This window comes from Poecile atricapillus, chromosome 2 (genome assembly GCF_030490865.1).
Source record: "Poecile atricapillus isolate bPoeAtr1 chromosome 2, bPoeAtr1.hap1, whole genome shotgun sequence".
Lineage (NCBI taxonomy): Eukaryota > Metazoa > Chordata > Aves > Passeriformes > Paridae > Poecile > Poecile atricapillus.
Window position 1 is genome coordinate 95524290 of NC_081250.1, and position 24830 is coordinate 95549119.

Consider the following 24830-nt stretch of genomic DNA (forward strand, 5'->3'; position numbering starts at 1 on the left):
AGAGATGAAGAGGCAGCAGGATCCTATAGCCCCAGAATGAAGCACCTTTTCTCAGCAGCCCTATAATAAAATACATTTTTAAGCAGTTGCTTCAGGAAGGAACTATTGTTTTACCCCACCCCAACTTTCTTACAGTTGATAATTTTAAGATATTAAACATGATAGGAAACCCAGTTATCTCTAGAGTCAGCATGGCTTATACCCTAAACACTTACACAATTATATTAAGCATGCATGAGGCACACTTCAGAAATTAGATTCTTTTATCTTTATCTATCTAGCAAGCTAGAGAAGGGAAACGAGAAAAGAGAAAATGCACAGACATAACAGATAGCATTCGTTTGCTCCTTCTGAATGCCAGTTCTGTTTATTGTTTAATATTAAAAATCATGATGCTTCATTTTAATGCTAACATTTTATTTGAAAGATGAAAAAAAAAAAATCCCCAAACCTTGCCAGTTTATATTTTACAATTTTTCTAAAGAAACAGAAGCAGTATTATCATGAAACAAATCTTTTCAACATGAACTTGCATTGAACAATTGCAGTATATCCACAAGTAAATAACTGACATTCTGGACTAAGCAAGAAATACAAGGTCACCTTTTTTCCCCCTACTTGTTAATGTCAATGTCAGAATTTTCTTTAAAAATCCTCCTAACATTTGAGAAGTAGCTCACAAAATGAACTGCAAAATGGTATTTATATGAAGCACTAGTTATAAGAAAAGCAAAACACTGACAGTGACAATATTTTTTTCAAAAAATGCACATTTCTTATGTAGGACTCTCATCTAAAATTAAGTGGAAGTTACAGGCATCAAGTTCTTCTTCCCGAATATGTATAATCAAGGATTTTCTGAAGTGTAGCTTTTTTGAGCTCTTCTTTAGGGAAAGTCTTATGTGTTACCATGAAAGAGTAAAGTACTATGAAAACTTTCATTTTAGATGCAAAAAAAAAATTCCTTATTTTGATGACATATTTTTAGCCAAGCATGTTTTAAAGGAAGATTTTGGAAAGCAAAATGTCACCTGTTCTACTTTAAAATAAAGAAGGGCACCCAATACTGTATGAATACTTGCCTGTTTACCTTGCTATTGTGGGGTTTGTATTTTTTTGCATATTTATCAGTTCACAAAATGTACACATAAGTGCAATTATTTTACTCCTGTGATTATGTTATACAAAAATGACAGAAGGCAGGGAATTACCCTGAGATAAAACAACATTAAGACAAAAACATCGACAAAGAAAGCACTGAACAGAACAATTTCTATTTTGGGCGAGGGGCTTTTTATCCTGTTTTGTACCCTAGTACGCTTGTTTTATAATAATCCCATATAATAGTTACTAGAGCTATTGTAACAAAATTGTATTATCCTCTTCAGTGAACTCCTCCTATTAGCAGGATATGTATTTGTTACCTGGCTTGGAAGAGGTTCTACTGAGAAGGCTTTACAGAAAACATTCCAGGAATGCAGTGCCTCCATGATTCTGGCAATTTTCCAGCTCTGCTCTGCACCCAGCCTATATGTGAAACTCTTCATGCTTCTTGTACTTTGTTATAATCTCTCTGGCTTTGAATTACCTGTGAGCCACCCTCTGTATAAATGACCATGCTTGTTAACTGTTCTCTTGCTCTATCAGGGGCTACAGCTTCTGCTTTTATAGCAGTACCAGCCTGCAGAACGTCTTGGGACCCAGCTGTCTCTATCACGGTGTGTGAGTACACACCAGGCCCATCCTGCATGTCTGGTGGCAATTCTGTGACGATGTAGTGCGTTGCACCTTCAGAGAAGTCACCATCAGAACCCTGAGCCATGGCTTGAACTAATTCTTCACTGACAATAATCTGTGATATTTCCCCATCTGACTCCACTAAATCCATGTGTTCGCTCTGCACACTGAGTGTGTGACTACCAGCTTCCTGCATAATTATCTGAGAGCCTTCTCCAGCTACCATATGCACAGTCCCTTCCTCATTTACAATGACCTGGGTGACACCTTCCTTCATGAGCTGGTCGGCCGCAGCCGTGTCACACACAGCAAACTGCAACACTCCTTGCACCATGTTCTTGAAGGCAGCCTGAGCTCTCTCCTGAGATGCAATTACAGCCGATGGGTGCATGACCCTTGTCACTACTTCCATAGGTTTGGTATCTTCCTGAGTCTCCTGAACTTCATGGAACATTTGTATTTCTTGTCCCTCTGCATCACTGGGAATGCTGGGCATCTCTGGGTTGTGCATTTGCAAGAAGTCTTTGTGACCAGACCTGCATCTGTCAAGGAGTCCAGATTTATTTTCTGCTTCACCCAATTCTGTCACAGCGCAAAGCAGGGCATCTAATGCTGAGGAGGACTCCGGAGGATGGGCTGTAGCCTCAGAAGCATCTAAAACTTCTTGTCTCATTATCTGCTGCAGTACCGTGCTACTGGAGTCAGGAACCGCGTCTATTTGAACGGCCTCCTCCATGCCAGCTCCTGCTCCTTCAACCACCACCACCTGTGTGGCACCATCTGCTAACTGCTCTGTAAGGATCTGCTCGGGAACCACACTACTCACGTGGGAGCCATTCTGGTTTGTGGCTATGACCTGCCCATCCTCTGTAATGTGGACCACCCTGGCCATCTGCCCTGCCATCGCCAGCGTCTGCAGGGTGGCCGCTGCTGTCTCTTCCACGGAAGTGTCGATGGCGAAGTCGCCGTCGTATCCTTGAATAATAATGAACTGCTGAACTTCCTCAGGAGACTGTGGCTGTCTCCTGCTGCCCCGAAAGGCCTTCTCCTTCACTGGAGAAACCTCTCCCAGTGCTGCTGCAGTAAAAGGGCTCGTGGTTTCCACAAAGGTTGCTCCTTGACCCTTCAGTCGGCACTCATAGGACTTGGACACAATGCCTACAAGACAAAATATGCTGTTAACATGGTATCATGGCAAGTATCAGTTCATTACCTTAACAAATTGTAGCTTAAATGGAAAATATTCCTTGTCAATTTTTAGATTTCATTGACAGAAAACACAGATAAAATGAGCAAATGAACAAAACCTATTTGCATGCTTTCCAAACAGTATATTTATGGTTGAAATAATTTCTGAGTGTAACAATTCTGCAGCTTATTAACAATTTAAATGTGTTGTAAAAAATATTCTGTATAAAAAAAGCCCAGATAAATACAGTATACAGGTAAAAGCCACATCTTTTATAGAAGATCCTATTGTGATATTTCAGTACTCCGGTAATGATTGTATATTACATTAAACATATCTTGGTGTGAGAAACTGTGGCACATCTTAATACACAGCTTTTGTTGGGGAGGTGATTGCCATGCTGTCATTTTGATGCCATTGTCTTCCCCTTCCTTTTCCATCCAGCATCTTCTCCAGCTCATGTGACTGATTCAGTCATTCACCCAGTTTCCTGGAGAAAACACTTGGTAGTTTTCTTACCCTAAGCCGTATATTCTATAAAATCTAATCCAGAGAACCCCCAATTACATATCTTAGTTGAAATCAATTAACAAACTATAATACTTGTAACCTCCATATTCCAGCTGATTGCTGTGCCATCCAGTTTGGTTTTGTCTCATTGAAGGTTTCCTTCTCAATTCTCACCACTAACAATAAAGCTTCAGCAAGGCAAATGGTGCCCAAAGCTGTACAAAGTCAAGGCCATCACCCTCCAAGCAATGGCCCACATGCTTTTGGGAAGACATAAATGAGAGGACCCTGTGGTCAGCTCTGTGGATGTCCATGGAAGGATAGCTCTATCCCTCCCTGTCTCCCCATGGCAGCGCCATCCAGAAGCATCCAGGAAGCTCCTCTGTGTGCTGGGAGCAAGCTGTGGGACACAACCGGCGCACACAGAGAGAAGAGTGGGTGCTGGACATTACAAACAAGGGTCTAGTGACAGATGGGCCTTGGGAAGGCTGATTAAGTCCATGCTGCTGAGACTGCCCATATACACATCCCAGTTTAAATTCACCTACACAGACTGGAATCATATCTCTGGAATAACAGGTGTAGCTTCTTACCACTAATGTAAATAGCTATGCCATGGCTTGCTTGGGATAAAAACAGGCAAGAAAAAAAGTGACACTTACAGTGAAATTTCAGGCTAGCACTACTTTCCAAGCCAGTTCTAGTGAACAACGTGCTTCATTGAACTCAAGAGACCAAGCAAATTATACTAAAGCTGGTCTAAGGGGGCTCTTTCACTCAAAGCACAGAGCTGTCAGACCCTGATCCCACAGAGAATTAAAATGGGCTCTAAAAAACAGACTCATTTGCTTAAAGGTAAGTTCACACTTAGAAGCTGATTTCCTCCAAGACTGAATATTTAGCACCTTGCAGACTCTAGCAACTTGCTATGTTAAGGCGCATATCAAACTAAAATTCCAAAATATCAATAATTAAAAGACCGAGGTCTTATACTATTATTTATCTATCTATCTATCTATTTATCTATCTATCTATCTATCTATCTATCTATCTATCTATCTATCCAACCATCCATCTATCCATCTATCCATCCTTTTTCCAATTACAGAGCTTCTGTTAGAGAGCTGTACTGTGAAGCACAAAGAAGTAATTTTGTCAAGCCAAAAGGCTGCGAACCACCTTCACAAGTCTAAACTGACGCCCTACAACTTTCTTCTTCCTGGTTTGCAAGGCAGGTTATCATTGGAAAATAAAATTAATGATTAAAAACATTAGAGAGTTTCCAGGTGATGTTGCATAAAAATTTGGCACATGCAATTGAAGTACACTTTGTCAGGTATAAGAAAGTAAGCCTACTGTGGTATATGATTGGTTCTTATTCCCACTTTTCCTGTGCTCTCTGTAGGCACTGACATTCACATGACCCCCCAAAGAGCAGAAAAGTAGGAAGGGGAAATCAACATAAAATGACAATTATCTTAGCTCCTCCACATTTTGTAATAGAGTATAAGTAATTAATTCTCTCAGGAATCTTGCTTTGTTGACAAGATAAAAGAGGAGCCTGGCAATGATGTGGCACTAAATCAAAATAACTCCACAAATCATGCATTTTTCACTGGATTCCAAAATCAAAATAACTCTACAATCATAATTTTCACATGCACATACACTAAAATCATGACAACTTTCTCTAAAGATCATAATAATTTATGTACAGGACACATCATCAGTGTATTGAGGAGAAGCTCAGGTCTGGGGAAGGGAAAGAAAAAGGAAATTCACCCTGTTTTCATCTCCTCAAATAAATGCTGTGCCTGTGAATCTATGCAACTCCAGTCTTTACTGTGCAATTGAATGGGAAGTCTCCTGGGTGAAGAGCTATCCGGTGAATCCCTCGCAGCACTGATAATTATGCCATTCTGACTGCTTACTTAATCTATTTGAATCCAGAGGTGAGTTAAGCCACTTCCTGACCATTAAAGTAAACTACATGGGTAAATACTGCTGTCACTAAGGGGTGTGATGAAGCTTAACTACACCAACATCTTAACCTCAGCTCAGTGCAACCCCAGCTATTCCATCACAGTTCATAAATGCGATTGCAGGTCCATCTTTTGATTCAGCAATTTAATAACTTCGAGTGCTGTCAGTACTGCTTTGAAAAATGGCTCCTATAAAATGTAACAGCCTCAATCAGATTGTAAAAGATTCACCCACTGAAGATTCTTCCATTTCAACTATAATGAATTAATGTTGAGCTGTGTAGAAGTTCAAGTGTCATTTAAACTAATGTGAATCTACTGTAACTTTAAATTTTAACTGGACTATGACCAAGAATTTACTGGGAACATCAACTTCAATTTTAGTGATTTTTCATGGTAAATATGAATTGCAGATTTTACTGGTTTTCTTTTGTTTTAACAGTGAAAAGCCAAGTAGGGAAGATATTTAGAAAACAACAGATTTTGAGGCTTAGCTGCTATTCCCATAATGAAGCACTGGAATCCAACACAACATTTGTAGGAATTTTTATGTATTTAAGGAATGTGTCACATTATTGGACTGTATGTAGCAACAAACCATGTTGTCCCAGTAAATCCAGCCTGCATCTCGCTCCCTCTTAATGGTTAAAGAGAAGGGGTAAGTGTTGGCTGACACGGCAAACATAAGCTGCAATACAAGCCCACATTAATATTAGGAAAAGTGGACTTGTTGCTGATTGCATGTCATTGCAAATTAAAAAGATACACAAATAGGCATTAAAATGACAAAATATAATGATATGAGAGCTCATATTCAGACAATTTGTAAGGAGGTGTTTCATATCTAGGGGTGCAATGATCAGAGAATTGGTTTCTTTCCAAGAAGTCTGTCATTTCAGCAGAGCCATTATTTATCAGTTGGAGTCCTAAGCGACTGTTAGTTTTTTATTTGAAAATGTCAGGATATTTTAGACATTAAATCCATATTCACAGGTTATTTTAATTCTCTGAGACCACAAACTCCTGAAATAGGGCTAAAAGAAATGCTTTGATGTTTAATGTGTGTCTGGGAAACTAGAAATAGGGCTTAGTACCTTTTCCCCTCTCTCTTACTCAATACCTGACTTCCTTTTGTGTGTCTGTTTTATTCTTTTGTTACTGTCATCATTTGTTCCCCACAGAATAAATACCTTATTCTTTTGTTAAGCTTACATTTAATTAAAATGTACAGGATTTGTGCAGTAAACTCGAATGAAACAAATAAAACAAGGGCCCCCTCTCTTGAAGGCATACGTTGTGAATGAAAAATGTCATTACAGACTAAAAAATTTTGCAGTAAACAGGGCCTACAGAGAGAAGTTTCCCCCGTAATGACATCCATAAAATACACAAATGGCACTTTTAGTACCATCCTGAATATGGCATTTTCTGTGCTCTACACACAATCTAAATGGTTTGATCATAGAGCATAATACTCCATTGGGTTTATAGAACAATCAATGTTCCATAAAATGATGTATTTATCCAATAGTAGGCTCAGCAGTTACTGGTGTATGACATTGTAGGACACTGGCTTTGTACTGTTCAGCAGCACACATGCTGGCTGTAAAACTTATCTAACACTACTTCAACAACTTCATCTCATCTGTGTCAAGTAATTTGTTGAAGCCTCAGCTTGGTTTAAAAAAACTTGTAATAAAAATTCATAGAATTTTCAGGAGAATGAAAGCTGATGACAATAGAAAGGTCACATTGTGGCGCCACTCATGGGGTCGGGGGTCAGCTGCAGTTCTAAAACAGAAAGTAGATTTCATGCATCGTGTAGCAGATAAAGATGGCATTAAGAAGACTTGTCTCTGAAAGAAATGCGTAATGTGTGAGGAAAGTCTGGGCTAATATTATATGTAAAGCACCACCTTGCTCTCAGCCAGCAGCCTCTTTAGAATTCTAATCCTTCCCCAAAACTTGCAGCAAGCGGCTGTGTGTGGTGAGGCTGGGCTGAGGACATCCTTCACAAGGAGCACCTTTAGGACAAAGCAGTAAGTCATAAATGAAATAATCTGTTATGACGACGGAAATGATCTGCATTTACACAGCTAGCTTAAAACAGCTATTTTTCCTTTTCTATAAAAGTTCTAGGAGGCTGATTTATAGTCCCCTATTCAGCAACACTTAATTTTTCATATGTTGGTAATTAGGTATAGTATTTATTGACACAAACAAACATTTCATATCTGCTAAAACGCAATGAATATTAAATACTGTGAATGCAAAGAAACATACTTTCCTTCAATTAAATACAACCTATAAGGAATTGAAAAGATATTAAAAAATCACCTTATGCCTAACATCACTTGAACAAGCAACTGATTTTCTTATTTTAAAAGTTGTCTACATTGCAGCACAGTATTTTGAATAATACAGTAAGTCCACTTTTCAAATTCATACAGTAATATATCTTATGTTTTGATCAAGCTACAAGCTTCTGCTCTGTTTTCTTTCAATTATTTTTGTAATGATCTCTACTTCAATTAGTTAAATACTATCTAAGAAGTGTGTCATAATTTGGGATTTCCCTGATTTTCAGAGGCCATAATAATAAATGCATTTTTCAGATATCTGTTCCTTGACCATAGTAAAAACTTTTCCTTATCATTTGCAAGGCTTTCATGTGCGAATAATGCACATACGGGCCAGCATTTTTTAAACCACCTAGTTAAGCCAGTAAGTAAGAGGTTGTGAAGGCTCATTCATGTCCTCTGCTGAAGATATGATGGGTCAAACCAAGAAGTGAAATAAATCAGCAACCCAAAATGGCCCTTTTACTATTATGTCCACAAAGGCAGCGAGTATTTGTAAAGCAATACAAATAAGTATACCTACAGGGGATTTTACCAGCTCCCTAAGAGACATTAAAAAATTCCTCCATTGACACAAATTACATAAATCTCAAGAGATACCAATACAGCAACACTTAATTTTTTTCCCCTTTCAATATATTAAAAATAAAATCAAAAACAACAACAAGAAAATCCCAAATAAGATTCATAGTTTATTTTATACTTAAAAATCCAGTAATCTCATGTTTCAATGCTGAAACTCAAGACAGCCTTAGCTTCTAGTTTTGTCCTTAACCACTCAATCATGTTTGGAAACTTCAAGGTCTTCTAAGAACTGCTTGAATAAAGGATGAAGTTTTAGCATTTTAGGTATCTTATAAAGCAGCAGATGTCCTTTAGATTTCTAAAAATGTGAAAGAAAGCACATTTAATTTGTGCTTGTAATATTTTTTCTTTTGAAAAACAGACTGAAATTTCCTGCTTTCTATTTTTACCTTCCACATCTTACAGAACTATGTCAATGGCCCCAAAAAGACACAAAAGAAAAAGAAAACCACCAAATTAAATAGCCAAGCCATTCAGTTAGGGTACTTAGGCAGTTTATTTGGTTTGGTTTAGTTTAGTTTCCCTTCAGTGTCTAATTAACCTTTGGGAAAGGGCCTTCTCTAGGAAAAATTTCAGTTTTTATTTTCCTGCACTCAAGGTCAAAAATGAATGCTATAGAGCCCAGTGTTGCAGACAGAATGCAAATAAAAAAATATACATACCAAAACACCCACTGATTGTGGCAAACATGTACAGTGTTAACATGCAGAATTTACAGCTGCCTAACCTGTGGAGAAACTGGTTTACTTGCAAACCACTTTTCTCTTTACCCGTTTGCCACCATGCAGGCTGCTCTTCTCAACTCTGATGTGTGAGCAAAAACCTCTCTGTGGCATATGCAGCAATTAACTACCCGGGCAGGCAGCATCAGGAATGTATCTGGAGTATTTCAGCTATCTCTTCCAGTGCAATTTAGCAGCTTGAGATGAAGATAGCCAGTCTGGACATTTCTTGGCAGTCCAGCTTCAAAGACTACTCTGGCCCTCAGTTTGGGAACAACTGACATTGATGATACTCGGATGCACTCTTTCTGTTTTATCCCCTGCAGTGCAAATGGAAAGTGCATTTTTAGCACTTCTAAATCAGAATCCCAATTTCAAGGGGTTCAGGTTGTGCTTGGGCAAACCACAGATTTCTGTTTCCTAGGCAGACAGAACACATAATATAATACAATATGAAAAATAATACACTAATATGAGTAAAATAGGGGAAAAACCCCCCAAGCTCTGCTCACAGGGAAAATGATCTGGATTTCTGAACTGGGTCTAGTCCTAGACACTAATAGCTTTGTCAAAAAAAGAAAAAAAATCCCTTTTTGTCATTGTTATCTCAGCAAAAGTTTTTGTTTTTCAAGAATATATACATCCAAATCCTGGTTTTATAAACATTTATTTATCAGGCGTACTGCTTACTGCCATAGTTAGCCTCAATAGTCTCAAAGGGACTAAACATGGTTGCTTGCATTATGCATTGTGTTTGCATAATCAGGCCTTTGGGATTAACAATTCTGAAAATGGCTGGCCTTCCCTAACGTTTGATGTACATATATGCACTAAAGAGAACAGACTCTTGTAAGGGATACCTAGAATAAAACATTATGTTATTAAATGATCAAGCAGAAATTACATTCTTCAGCATACCTATCAACTGTGAGTATCATGTTTTTCTGTATTTATCTATTCTGATTTATGCACCCTTTCAGTAAAAAGAAGCACCTGTTCTTTGCTTGAGGGTACATCTCAACCCATTTAAAAAGCACAGCAGTTTTTAGGTGGAATGCTTGGGAATAACTACAAATAGTAAGTTTCCTTAGTTCTTTTTGTTAGTTAAGACAGCAGAAACTACCATTTCAAATGTGATAGTCATATCTGTATTTCATTTATAAACTCAACTACGTTAGAGCTATATTCATATCTTTCCAGAGTAAATTATGGGAAATAACCATTTGTCTTCATTGTAGACACTTTTGCATGTATAGTAGAAAACAAACCTATTCAATAACTGCACAGAGGCACCATTAAAATCAAATTTACAGTAAACAGAACCTGCAGCTGGGGTAAAACACTAACTGTTAGTATTTTAATTGTCAGTGAAGCTTTCGGAGGTCTAACATCTGCTCATAGCCAAATGACAGCAGCTGCTTGTGTACACTTAAAACAACATGAATTTCTTCTATAAATATTAAAATGAATTGTATGTCGTGTGTTCATTGCGGCTATATTCCTATTAAGCTGTTTAAGTATATAGTGTAGTTTGAACTTCTTTCTTGTGGTAAATTCATAAAGGGCTGACCTCCTCAAAAGAATGAGAGGCAAAGGCAGCAAAAATTCTTGAGTCTGTAAATTGAAAATGTTTAGAGACAGTACTGGAGGTCACCCTCTGCCAAGACACTGCTGGTAAATGCTAACAAAACATCAGCGGTAAGTTCTGATCATTGTGCACTACAGTAACTTCAAGGACAAGACTGCTCAGCATGCAAAGTGTCAGGAGTCTATGGGATGGCTTATACCAAAAGCTAATGCTAATCTACTAAGTGAAGCAATTAATGCATTATCTTACCTGGAAAAAAATATTCTGCTTCAATGTCCAAAACATTGAAGGAGATGAGCATACTTTCTTTTGTGGATTTCATCTAAAGCATACTGGAATGATCCCTGATTCGCATTATTAGAAGCAATAAACTGCTATGAGGAAGGAACTATACTGGCCCAAGATGAGATTTTGCTAAAAAGGGCAAGCTTCATAACTTAATTTTGCAGCTTTTTTATCTAGACACTGACATACATTTGATATTTTCCTTTTAGTCTCTCACCTGCCTGGGAATATAGTAAAGAAAACTGGAGGAGTGACACACATTACGTTAAGCTATAGAGTCTGACACAGTGAGAGGAAGAAAGCATTAGAACCAGTTTCAGAAGAAAACACGGGAAGAGGGTTTTATAGTTCTCACTTTACAGGTTTTCAGTGGAGAAAGATCTGTTTCTTTGGTTTTACAACATCAAGTGTAATGCCAGTGGCAAATAATATTTGTGTATTTTCGCAATAGATCTACAGCTGGAAAGAAGCACTACAATAATTTAGTCTGAAAGCTGTAGGTCACGCCAAGCTGTGTTTTGGAAAAAAACCCCAACATGATTAGATGCTTCAGTCTTACATGTGTAGCCACAACACATGATCAGCCATGAGTGCAGCTGTCTCCACCGTGGTACCTGGCTTAAGATGAAGGTGAATTAATTGTGAAGGCAGTTCCCAAATTTCTAACATCAGATTTCCCACCCCAAAAGTCTGTCTAGTGCAAGGAAAATGACAACATACGAGTAGGACGGAATAGGGCTGGTTATAGTTGGGACACCTTCAATGCACAGGCCTTCCCCTTTGCTGCCCCTCCCTCCTGAGGCACTTGACAGCATCAAGACTTCTTCCCATGCCCAAAATTATGAGCGCCAGAAAACATGCTGATTTTTCACCTCAGAGTGTCACAGGCCTAGCAGTAATGCTGGGATTACTTAGCAAGCATGAAGCAGGGGTACTTGCTGGTTCTGGGAGGTTGGATGGAAAATAGAGGCTGCAGAGATGGGTAACTCTTTTATACCACTTTCAAGGTATAAAGGTAGAGTTCATGACAAAGTCTTCTTTTCATGAATCACGTCTGGTGAAGGCTGGAAGCAGCATGTTTCCCGAATATCTTCAAAGGAAGAGCCATTCATGTAACTGACCCTTCAGCCGACAGGAATTTATTTTCAGACATGAACCGTCTTCCATCCCCAGTGTTAGAAAGCAGAAGGCAGGATGTAGATAAAGCAAGACAGAAGATATAAAAGCTGGTGCTTTCTGGGCCATTGCTGAGCACTGTCGATGCAGGAATTGCAAGATAGTCTACCTTGGGAGGCATGGAAATGCAAAGTAAACTGTTGAACTGCAGCTTTCCCAAATGGCTCAGAACCTCCCTACCAAGTTGCCTGCACTTGGCTGCAAAGTTATGTGTTCCAGACCTGAATAATTACCACACTGTCCTATTGATAAGGCTACCAAATTGTTGGTTATCTAGAGGAAGAAATCAACTGCTTTTAGATGGCACATGGAGCTAATACCAAACTGGAAGCATTAACAACAGTACAAAGAAAACTAGGACGTAACATAAATAAATAAGAAAATAATAATGTCACACTGAACTTGTGGTATTGCATACTAGTACTTGTGGAGAAAGTAAATATGCAAAAAATATCTTCAATGAGAGACAAGTCCCTTGAGAACTGTAATGCAGAAGAAATTTAAAGAATGACAGTGTTCATCAAATTACATGTGAGTTTATGAAATGTAAAACAGGAAAAGAAAACAGGCCAAAGCAATTTTTAATTGCATATTCAAAGGCACGTCTGCTACGCATTGTTCTGGTACAGATACAACTAGATTATGTCTTGATTTTTCTAGGAGAGAGGTCTTGACGAAAGAATATTCAGAATAGTAAAACAAGATCTATTAGAAGTCTGACTTGAATGGAAATATTGAAGGTTTAAGCGCAGATATTCTGGCTACATAATCTGCAAAAGCTGGAGAGGGAGGAAAATTTTTGTCTCTATTAGATAAGCATAATATTATTTTGATGAAAGACTAGAATGTTCATGTCATACTGCAGGAAGATGGTTAGACATGGAAAGGTGAGAAATGGAAAGTCAATTCAGCTGCCTCATCCACTTTCAGGTGCCAAGGTGAGGAAGCTCCCAGATGGAATAAACAGACTGTACAGTAGTTAAGAGTATGAATTAACCCAGCTCATCACCATTTATACTGCAAATCCATACTATTCCAGAACAATTCAGTGAAAAGCAGCATGGGATTCTGCAGGAACTACTTAAATAACTTTTGTAAACATCTCCATTCTGAACTAAAATTCACTCAAGACTGTGGTCCCCTAAGTCTTAAAACCCAAAGAACTTGTGATGACTGTCAATCATATGAAAAATGACTCCTAGTCAAATATGGACTAGTAAACAACCCCTGCCACTCTGTTAGGTCATCTCACTAGCTCTTTTAATTTTTTTCCTTCCTGAGACCCAACTAAGACTAGGAAAAGAGGGAATATTTTAAAATTAAATCATGATTATATTTATCTAAAATATTTTAAAATGCCACTTAGTTCTTAATTTTGAAAGTGCTTGTTTAAGAGCTTTATTATTTTTATTTATTATTATTATGTTTATTATTATTATTAGAACAGATTTATCATCTCTGTCTGTCTTCAACTGATGCCAAGTAATGTTTAAAACCAAGCTAACTAAAAGATGTCAGGTGATTTGAAAACACCACAGCTCATTTGTCTGTAGCATGATGCACGCTGCAGTGAATGCCATCATACCTAGGACCTGGTACAACATCCTTAGCGGGAATATAAATGAAGCCAAGCACTTTTACTACTGCTGGAACTTAGTTCAAATTTTTTTGTTACAGTAGCCAAAATTTCAGAGAAATTCATGATAATTTCTATGAAAGCAGTAAAGCTTTGGATATGTGACAAAATGGAGACCAGATAACATCCCTGCCAAAAAAACTCCAAGCAACGAAACTGAAAAACAACAACAAAAACAAACAAACAAAAAACCCCCAAACTAAAAAACAACCCCAGAAGCCTGGAGCGAGATACCTGGAAGATCTGATTTTCAAAACCACTAAGAAACTAACAGGTCCTGCTAACACTTTGGTTAAAAGGTTATTATTTCAGCTACCTTATATAAAAATATTTTTTACTCTTTTTCCAGCTACTGTAGTTTAGTGAGCTCAGAGTTTTCTAACTTCTGGCATGGAACAGACCAATTGCCAGGACTCGTTGTGGTTTGTTACTTCAAATATGTGCAGATTACAGAGCTTCAGAGCAGCCCATGGCATCACAGGGTGAAACAGCTGCTGCAAGTCACAGGTACAGCTTATGGATTCTGTAGCTTTAACTTTTAGGGTACATTCCAATGCTCCAAAACCCATTGAGGTTCACCACTTCTTTCACTGTGTCCCCAAGTACCCTTAAAACATTATTCAAGTGCTTCTACTGAAATAAAAATACTGTAAAGATATTTGAATGATATTATTTTCTTTATAAAAAGAAAATGCACATATGAAAATGTACACAGACAGAACAAAAGTTATATCAGCGCCTAAAAGAACAAGCTAAAAGAAGTCAAAAATTAATATTTTTCTTCTTTCATATGTTACTTTTTCTAGGGCCTCTTTCACAATAGAGTGAGTTTTATGAAATTTTTTTAGGTATCTTTCATAAAGCTGATTTCCCTGATGCAGAATTCAGAAGTAAAATTGGCCTGCTTTCCACTAGTGCTAGGCACGAGAATATGCAAATGCAAACTGAACAGAACAGCCTTAAAATCTAATGGCATCTATCTAAAACTGTATCTCGTGAATTGTTCACAATTGGTAAGATATTTATCACTAAATAACACCATAAAAATGGAAAAAGCATTATACTAACTTTCCAAGCAGAGATGTGAAAAACAACAAGAAGTGTGTTGCCAGGGTCACACAAGAATTCCCAGGTGTGCTGAGTCCCAGTTTTACGTCTTAATCACTGCATTATCATTTCTTAGGAGAGCCTATTGTCAACTCCAAGAGTTGAGGTACTCCATTTACCCACCGTGAAGCTCTAGTCACATCATTGCAATTTTCCTGATAATGTCCTGTCAATGACTCAACCCCACGTTCATGAGCCGAGAGGAGTTCAGTGTCCATGTACCCTATAATGAGGAATGCTGGGCTGCAATCTCTGCTGAGATTGTCATAGGTGTCCACTGATACCATCTGCAATTACAGAATTTTATGAGATGGAAACTGGTTCATTATGAAAAAGACTCAAGTCTACCAGCTCATTTCACAGATGTCAGATGGCAGACTTCCTGCTCACCGCAATTCTTGCAAGTGCAGAAGAAGGGGCCTGTAGTTAGACTTTTGGGAATTAAGCACAGAGCTAATGCTAACCACAGGCCTAAATGCTTTTCTGAGCTGGACCCTGTTAGCTTCAGTCCAAGCCATTGAAAACAGGGACACAGATTCTTGAATTTCAGCTTCACAAGGGCCAGAGCAGGACTACTAGTTCCCAGAGGAAGGCAGACACAAACTTAGCTAAAAATCAGTCTTGCCCTCAGCCATACACATATCTACCCAACTGGATTCATCTTGATTATAACTAAGCAAAATAATTACATGAACATTTTCAAAACTATCAGCTGAATGCCATTTTGAATTGTCATCTATTCAAATAAATGAATGAATACATTCCTTTAAAAAGGCTAACATACATTATGGATAACTAAGAATTTTTGTATTTTTAACATGTATTACTTAGTTTTTTAAAATAGTTTTTCCAAAACATCATTGTTACATTTCAGAAATACGTGTAGTGTGGAAAATGCTGTTGATAAACCTTTCTTCTTAGAGAGTAATCCCTCTGATACACACATTCTTTTGCACTCACAGACAATGATGTATTCATCTTCAAATCTGGTAACTATTAGCTTAAACAAACATCTTACTTTCAGACATTTCAGTCTATTTAAAAACACAGAAATTAAATAAATTCTCCAGTTTCTATGAAAAAAATACAGATTTCTTCTACTGCTTTCAAGAAATGAAGCACTGTTTGCTATAGTACAGCCCCCTCCACTCCTTCCAAAAAGAGTGTTTCTGTTGGAGGTGAACCTTGCTGCATTTATTCATTCCCTTTTTAACAACAGACCACAGAAAAATCCAAGGTACCAGATTGTTTAGCAAGAGGTCTTAAAATACTAAATGCAGGCTATAGCACTACTTCAACCTTTGGGTGAACTCTGACACTCTGAAGAACAAATAGAAGGTGCTGGTGCCAATCTCTATCATCCTAAATATTAGGGAATCTGCTTATTTGAGAGACTTGCTTTCTCCTCGTGCAATTACCTCAAGTGGCAGTGACAGACATGCTCAAACCATGGTCTCTGGCCTTTCTTATGTTCCTTTTACAGGCTGGTTTCCATAACAAAGCTATACTCCCACTTGGTCAATTTATCACAACCTCCTCAAACACTTCCCCTCCCACACATGCACTTGGTATCCCCACTCCCTCATCACAAAAAAAACAGAGCAGAAGCCCACCAACCATACAAAAATTATATTGCAGATTTGTAGATTAATGGGCTGATTCTGGCATCTCAATTCAAATGGATTTACAACCACTATGTTTAGCCCTATGTGATTTCAAATAGAATTACTTCTGATGAATTTGAATGCAAATTCACAAAGCATTAAAACAAACCATGTTTAAACTCGTTGGTTCATCAGATGCAAATATCGTGCATTAAGCAGGGAACACCCATTTATGAAAATAATGAAAACTGACACCAATATAATAAAATCATTACAGGTTTATGGATTCTGGGACTTAAACAAGCCATACCCTTGCTTCTCCTAACTGATTAAATGCTTCTTTGCAGTTTATGTTTGATCTGCAATTCAAAAATAAATTAGTTTAGTCTTTGAGCCCAGAACCTTGGAAAATTGCTAGGAGGTTCTGCCTCAGATTCGTCTGGGGAAAAGGGCTGGGTAAAGGGAGAAAATCATGGGGGCAGGGAAGCTTGCAGTGCAGCTGAGAACAGACAGCACAGGAGAGGAAGCAGTTAGATAAATCGAGGTTTGCAGACTCTACTGGCAGCATTCACAAACCCGTGGCCTGAGCAGCATCGTGTGGAACAAAAGGCAAGCATGATCATACCGGGCACTTTTGTTTCATAAAGCTGGCACAGATGGGCCTGTCACACCATGCGCTTCATTTCCTCAACCATCTTCACACTGCATCATGCTTGTAGACAAGGAGTTTAAGTGCAAAATGGCAAAGGATTGCCCGTAACTTCTGGGATTGTCCCATGGCAAGGAAGCAAAAACGAATGTGAACATGTTCTAACTGATCAAGTAGATCTCGGAGGTTGTATGTAAACAGTATATATAGTGTGGGTTTTTCATTAATCCCCCTTGTCTAATTATCATGAACATTATTTCATTTTCAGTTAGATGACAACAGCCTAGCTCAATAGTTTCCAGTAAAATCTTTGTATCCAGATAATAAATTCTTCTCATAATGATGAGATTTAAAACAGCAAAACACTCCTCACTGAGGCATGTAATGCTGATAAAGCACTATTTTGCTGCACAATCTATGCAGTATAAAAAGTTCTTTGCTGCATCATGATCTGCTACAATTTGTGTATAAATAGCATTTGTAATAAAAGGAAATGTAACACCAAGTTTTACTTAAATAACTGGTCAAAAAGAGGTTGGGAGATAATGTAGCTAATGCACAACAACAATAACAACAACAAAAAAGAAGGGCAACTGCAATAGCTCTTTCTCAACATCCTTTATTTTTATGAATCCATTCACACCAACATTAAGTATTTGAACTCAAATATTTAAAGAATTATATATTGGGATGGTTTGAGGGCAATTTGTTCCTAGAGTTGAGGTACCATCTAAATGTGCTGCAAACATCAGGAAACACAACTTTGAAAGCAACTCTCTCCGTAACTTTAACCAGTCATCCCAAGAAAGCTCCTGCTTCTGAGGATGGACATACATGACTGAAAAGGTCTAACAAGCTGTGAAGTCCTTAAGATCTACATTTTCAAAAGTGAATGCCTTGAATTCAATACCCAAACCTGCATGTAAAGAAACCACTAGCCATTTCTGAGGTATCATGCAGCACCACACTGACAATGCCACTGACACTGGGCCACAAGGAATTTGAGAAGCCTGATTGTCTCAGCATTGCAGCTATCCAGTAGCCACTGTCTCCATTACCTTCTATAAATCCTTACTTTCCCAGCAGATCAAGTACCTCCATTGCTATTTAACAGCATTATTTGCACCTATACTTTGTCACCTCCAGCATGCAGCACATGGGCCAATACTGGTCAGAGATTAGGAGTAAAATGGTGTCCACATTCAGGACATGGACAAAATTCCCACTGAGTCACAAAGCAATTAATACAATTTTGGATTAAAGCAAAAATAAAAGTCAGGATTCTGCTCATTCTTTATCATTTAATGCCAGTGCTCTGAAATCCATTCTGGGTTCTAGAGGGCATTAGGATGCTGATTACAAACTACCTAATCCTGAGTCACTATGTTTAACTCTGCTGCTTTTCCACAACCCTTTTTATGAGCACAGCCAAAAGCAGCGCTTGGGATGTGCTCATTTTGTTACAGAGAGAGAGAAAAAAACACATGTTGAATTTTCCTACTATTTCTGAAGTTGGTCCCAAAACTGGACTGAAATAGTTTCTGATTACAGGTATTCTCTGTGAACTGTAAGCAGGTGAGGACCCTCATGACCTATTGGATAAATTTTTGAGGGCTGCTGAGAAGATGCTGTCGCATTAATTAAAATTTGTACTGGTTGAAGCAATGTATCATGAGACCTTGGCTTTAAGAGCTGTTGAATACCAGATCAACCTCAACTTCTCAGTGCTATGTGCATCTTCTGGTGTTTTTTTATCGTGTGATTGTGGGAGAAGGACAATACTCAAGGATAAAGGACCACCTTAATCTACATCAGAATGAGATTGGCCTGGTTAAACAGTGACAGAGATGTATGGATATGTAGTAAGTGCCAATCTGAGCACTCAGATGTGGAATTAGGACTTCATGTATGGGTACTTATTTTAGAAAGTGGATCTCAGAGGACAGATAGAGGTGCCCACTTAGATCAGAAAACCTGCTCCAGTTTTAAAATCTACTTGTCACTGCAGAGCAAATGCTTCAATTTTGAAGCAAAGTGTTATGTCTGGTGGCCTCATTTGCATGAGAATGCTCAGAATGCTCTCCTAACTCACAGCTATTTCATGGAAGGGCTGATGCTTTCAAGGTCTGAGAATAAACCGAGATCCTGTGGGTATAACAGTGCACATGATTTTAATACTTCTCCAATCCATGTGCAAAAGATAAGACTGTTAAAGTGGACAGTGGTTATAGGTAACCAAACTAACCTGTCATCAGCATTTAATAGAAATCAAAATTACAAATGGTAGTTTGGCAAGTCTCTAACTCCTTGATTAATTAGCTGATCATCTTGTACCCACGTGTATATGCTTTAGGTGTTGACATAAGTCATGAAGGTTGCTGTGAAGAGCTGTCCCAATATATTAACAAGCAAACCCAGAAAAACTAAACAACGCACAAAATGCAGCACAGATACAGAATAATAGTTCATCAAGACAGACTTCGCTCCTCTCCTGTGCTTCTCTCCTCCTCTCTCACAGCTTGCTACACAAAATAAATGCACTACATCGACTTACACTGCAGTACAGAATATCACAGTCTGCTCTATTGTGTGGATTTCACTGCTGAGAAGCTGTAACACTAATTGTCAGTTTCCCACGATCAAAGTAATTTGGTTAAATAATTGGTTTACATTTACTATATTTTATTTGCCTCACAAAAACAAATGTTATAACAAAATATCATCTGAAGAGGAGAGAATGCTATGGTGATAACACCAATATGGTGCCAACATATGGAGAAATATGTGTGTTTTGTGCACATAAACAATGACATGAAGCTTCAGCTGTTTAGAGAACAAAGCTTTACACCTGAGTTAATATTGTGATATGTGCATTCTGGTGTGTATGTGTATGAGGGGTGAAGCTCTTCTGATATAGGGTTTTGGCACTGAAACTAAAGTAACGTTTTAAATGCTGATTAATCTGTGATCATTTCTAATTCATTCTTGATAAGTGAAAAATTTCTTCTTTACCACTTAGATGAAGTCTGTGCTCACATGTGAAACAATGGCTTCTCTATACCCAAAATCAGGTTGATGACATTATGATAACCCTTCAAGACATTCTTGGCTTTTCAGATGTTTTTCCCTCTTTTATTTTATATAATATGTGGATTTGACCACAATTTTCACAGCTCCTCCCCTGATGCAGAAAAGGAACACAGTAACTAAGTGCCTGCAGCAGTTGACAGAAGCTGTTCCCTTTAACCTCCCTCCAGACTACCAGGCGTGAAGAGAGGCTGAAACATTTTCCTTCAGCCACCAGAGTGGCTCATTTTCCAAATGTCGCTAGAACAGCTTCATTCAGAAGAGCCTGCCACTGGAGTTTCTTCAAAATTCTGCCAGAATGGCTTAAACTCAAATGTAATTAAAAGCCTCTGAAAAACTCATAAGTCAAGGGAGTGGCATAACACCCATTAATTACAGTGCTCCGTGATGTCACACCTGTGACTTATGAGAGGCTATCCTGAGGTGGGTTCAGAGCTGCTGTTCATAATTTATAATGGTGTTTTGAAGCCTGCCTAGAGCGAAAAGCAGTTTCACATTGGGATGGTACATATCTTGTAACGGCTGATTGCATGATATAAAAAATAACACTGTGGGCTTTGTTCGTTGGAAAACTATTGTGGCTGAAAACTGGTTTAAACACCAAATACAGCACCACCACCAAATGGTGCACGTGCAGTGGGACCATAACCCTGTGATAACATCTGGTTTTACTATAGCACTGTTCATGTCAATCAATGGCCAACACTAAGAACAGAGGGAAAAAGAACTTCAGAGGACAAAAGTGATTGCTGATTTTTCCAGTGGATCCTGATGGTGACTCATTTTTAATGTTAAGACTGGAATCAGAAGGTTTGCATAATTATGCTTGGCTGTACTTGCAGAATTTAAACAGTTGTAAAGAAAATAAAATTCTGAACAGGTTACCTGAAAAGAGCGGAGGTAGGTTTATTTCCATCAGTTCTCAGATACTGTTTTTGCTAAAATATAGGGCATAATGTCTACAGAATGTTAAATTAAATTATACAGAATGATACTCAGTTTTATGAATTTGCAGCAAAAGTTGTCTGTATTTGACAGACATTTACAGAAAAAAAATAGCAATGTTTCTGCAACAGATTAAAACCTGCATTTTGCTTTTTTCCTTTGTCTGTTTTGAGTTTAAATGGAAACAAACCTTACAGTATAGAATTGGCTTAAGGTCACCTGTCTACAAGGGATTACTGTGTAGTTCCTTTTATATTTTTCCCCCTACTAGTTTGAGGGACAAAAGGGCAGCAGTACCCTAAGGGCTTTTTCAAATAACCTCTTTAGCAAATAAAGTCATACCCTATGTATAGAGGCCATTTCATCCCAGTCCCATGGGCTGCCTGTAGGGTAAAATACTGAATTTTTCTGGCATATGTCACTGAATGTGAAAAAGAGGACCACTACTTACAGAAAGTTAAAGGCTGAATGAAAGAATGTGAATTTCCTTAATGCACTAATTTAAAACATTGCATATTGAAGCTGAAAACATTGACTATAAGCATCTCAGAGAAATACTGGAATATATTTACATGAGCCATACAGAGACTCACGTATCAGCAACTGATTTACTATGGCTTGAAAACACAAGAGATTCAGCTTATCTGAAATCTTAAACAAACAAATATATTTTCTCCAGAGAAAATAACTAAAATGAAATTTGGCCTATTCTTTATGAATGCAATCTTATGATGGTATCAACTTAACATTACCATAAACATCTCTGAAATCAACTGTCAAGAAGGAATCTGTTAAGCTTATATAAATTACTATTATTATTGTTTTTGTTGCTGCACTTGCTGCACCCCACTTCTGTAATTGCTTGAAAGACAACATGCAAACCCTCAAACTTTCAAGTAATCATAAGGTATAAAAAATGGTTTTAAAACAAATGATTTGACAGCTGCAAATGCAGGATAACACCTAGTTACATTATAGAAACAGTGTGGATAATTACTTTTTTCAGAAGGAAAGACTCCATGGACCACGGTCCTGTCTGAATTTCCCTGCAGTTCGGATAATATGCAGTAATACAAATCCTGTTGTCACCTCAACCAAGTCTTTTTATCATCTATACATCAGCAAGAATGATGAGAGACGTCCCATGATTCTAACAGTCTTCCTTTGAAGGATCCACATGTTAATTACTGCACTAATTATGGTTTTTGAATAACCAAATGAAGTAAGCAGTCTATGGGAGGTGCAGGCATAAAACTAAGACTGAGAAAATACTAGTTACTGAAGTCATCAGTGTAAACTGACACATTGAACATGCTTAAAAAAAGTAGAAGTAGATTTTAAAAGACAAGCATCTTCAATAATTAGGGTTCCATACAAGAAAAAGAAATGTTATTTCTTAATGGCAAGTGCATTTAAACTGTTATCTAAAGATCTGAAGGTAAGCCTGCTTAATTCACTGTTCTTCTTTTGTTATTAGGAAAACATAATTGTTCCAAATAATTAGCACTAGAGTACATCACAAGCTGACAACAAAATTATAGAAATCTTCATATTCAGATCCGTCTAGCTGGCTATTAGGAACAGTTTCTGATCATAACCCATTAGTTGAAGTGCTGTGAGTTCTTGATTGCCACCAAATAACCCCAGATATCTGCCTAAGTTAACAGCCTCTATTTATTCAGAGTTTTCTTGACAGTAAAAATTGCTTACGATTTTTACAGCTGCCACACAAAAGAACAGTATCAGATGTGTGCACTTGCAAGACTAGGTGATAAAATAATTGAAATGTGGATTTTTAGACACAATTTCAACGCCTAACTTTCTAAATGAAAAACAGCTATGGGATTTCAGTGTGCTGTAATGGTACTATTGGCTTTCCTGTTTATTAAAAATTAACATGAACACATTCCAAATCTTCCTAGTTGTGATGACCATGCTAATTAAAATAAGATTTGTTTGGGCCAAGGTTCTTTGGCATAACAGCCCTACTTTGTCCTTTTTTTCCACTGAACACTAACTAATCAACTGCTAAAGATACTTCTGTATTTTATGGCTCAATCCTTCTTGGGTTCTTTTCTTGTGAATCATACCAGGGCATAAACAGCTGTTAATCCATTTCTTGAAAAGATAACTAGCATGGATAGCATCACAGCAAACCCTACCAGAAAGTGTAGCATATTTTTAAAAGACACTGACAAATGAATCCTTTGACAGAAATCACTGCTGTAACCCCAAAGGAAAAAAAGAAATCAACAAAAACCTACAAGCACATGGTAAGAAGGGAATTGCACTCTTTTAGTTACTTACCCAGCTTCAGTGAGTGGATTATTGATAATGTAATGCAGACAAAATAAAAACTTATTTAAATTTCTCATCTAATACCTTAGTTATCTATTTGAAGCTTCTTTCAAAATATGGGGGTTTTTTGGTTTTTTTTTTTTTGGGGTTGCCTTTTTTTTTTTAATATAATAGCTCAGTTTATAAACCTACAAAGCTTTATGTCAAATCCCATGGGGAATAACTTTGATTACTAGTGTAATTAATGATGCTGGATAGTAATATGGATTTTCTGTTAAGATTTGAGTTTGAAGTTAATTAGTCTCCACATTATGATTTGCTGATTAATTACAGATATTTAGTTATAAAGAGAGATGTTAATTATTAATCTAAAAAAATCATCTTGTGCAATTAACTAAAACTTTGATGTCAGTCACCACTCTCCTTGTATGTAACTTCCAAGGTGCTAATTCTATGGAGGGAGGCACATGCCTTCCCCAAAAGGTAAAGAAAATCCTTCTATCTCTTTTTTGTATATAGTATAGTGAACAAATTTTTCTTTTAATTTGTCAGGACAAGCCACCCACTTTGAAGCTGGACTGTAACTTAATTCTCATGAAAGTACTGATCTTTCATTGCTTATTCTTACAATATGCCTCATTTTATCACCAAAAAAAAATTGCTATAAAAGAAATTCCACTATGAGTCTTAACTGCGTGTACTCTTGAAATCTTGTCTTAACCTCAGAGCTGCGATGTTCTGCTGACTGATGGGCTTTGTCAGTTCCCATGTTAAAGTCTGGAATGAGCTTCAGCGTTGCTACAGAGATCAGTATTTTCTAGCAACAGCAGCAGCAGCAGCAGCAGTCATTACCAGTGCCAAGAAAATATTAGAGCAAAACTACTAATTAATGTAACAGCTCAGTTAGAATTTAAAATCAACTTTTGTTTAAAAAGAAATCCCACCTTATCTCTTTCCCCCCTCCCTTCTCTTCTGATCTGCAAAGAAGATATCTTACTGTTAATGTAAAGGGGATAAGAATGTGATTAAGAAATAGGGTTAAACCAAAAAGCATCAGCAGCACACCAATGTCCTGGAATTTACCCCAGTAACACAGACTCTGAACAGGGATCTGTTTACATTATCTCTAGATCATCTTGACAATATTCATTCTCTATTTACCTAAATGAGGCAATATGATGATATTTATTGCTCAGAATGGCTAAATATAGACTTTTCCTGAGCACTCAATATCATAGTGGGAGGTTTTGCTCTAATCTACATCTTTAAACTGACAAGCTGGAGCATTCCTAATGAATGCCTCTTTTCATCTGGATGTCTGTGTGTATTTGACAGTATAAATATTTAGCAATATCGGAGTCAGCTTGTGA

At 37.6% G+C, this 24830-nt stretch overlaps 1 protein-coding gene across 5 annotated transcripts in view; it reads right to left on the reverse strand.

The window, feature by feature from the left end:
- Window positions 1-349: 349 nt before the first annotated feature.
- Window positions 350-24830, reverse strand: part of ZNF407 (zinc finger protein 407) — a 337294-nt gene continuing 312813 nt past the window's right edge. For all 5 annotated transcript variants that reach the window (XM_058831042.1, XM_058831041.1, XM_058831044.1 and 2 more), the window contains one exon: window positions 350-2895. In XM_058831042.1, coding sequence (XP_058687025.1) covers window positions 1544-2895 — 1352 coding nt within the window. In that variant the 3' untranslated portion in view covers window positions 350-1543. The remainder of the gene's footprint in view (window positions 2896-24830) is intronic.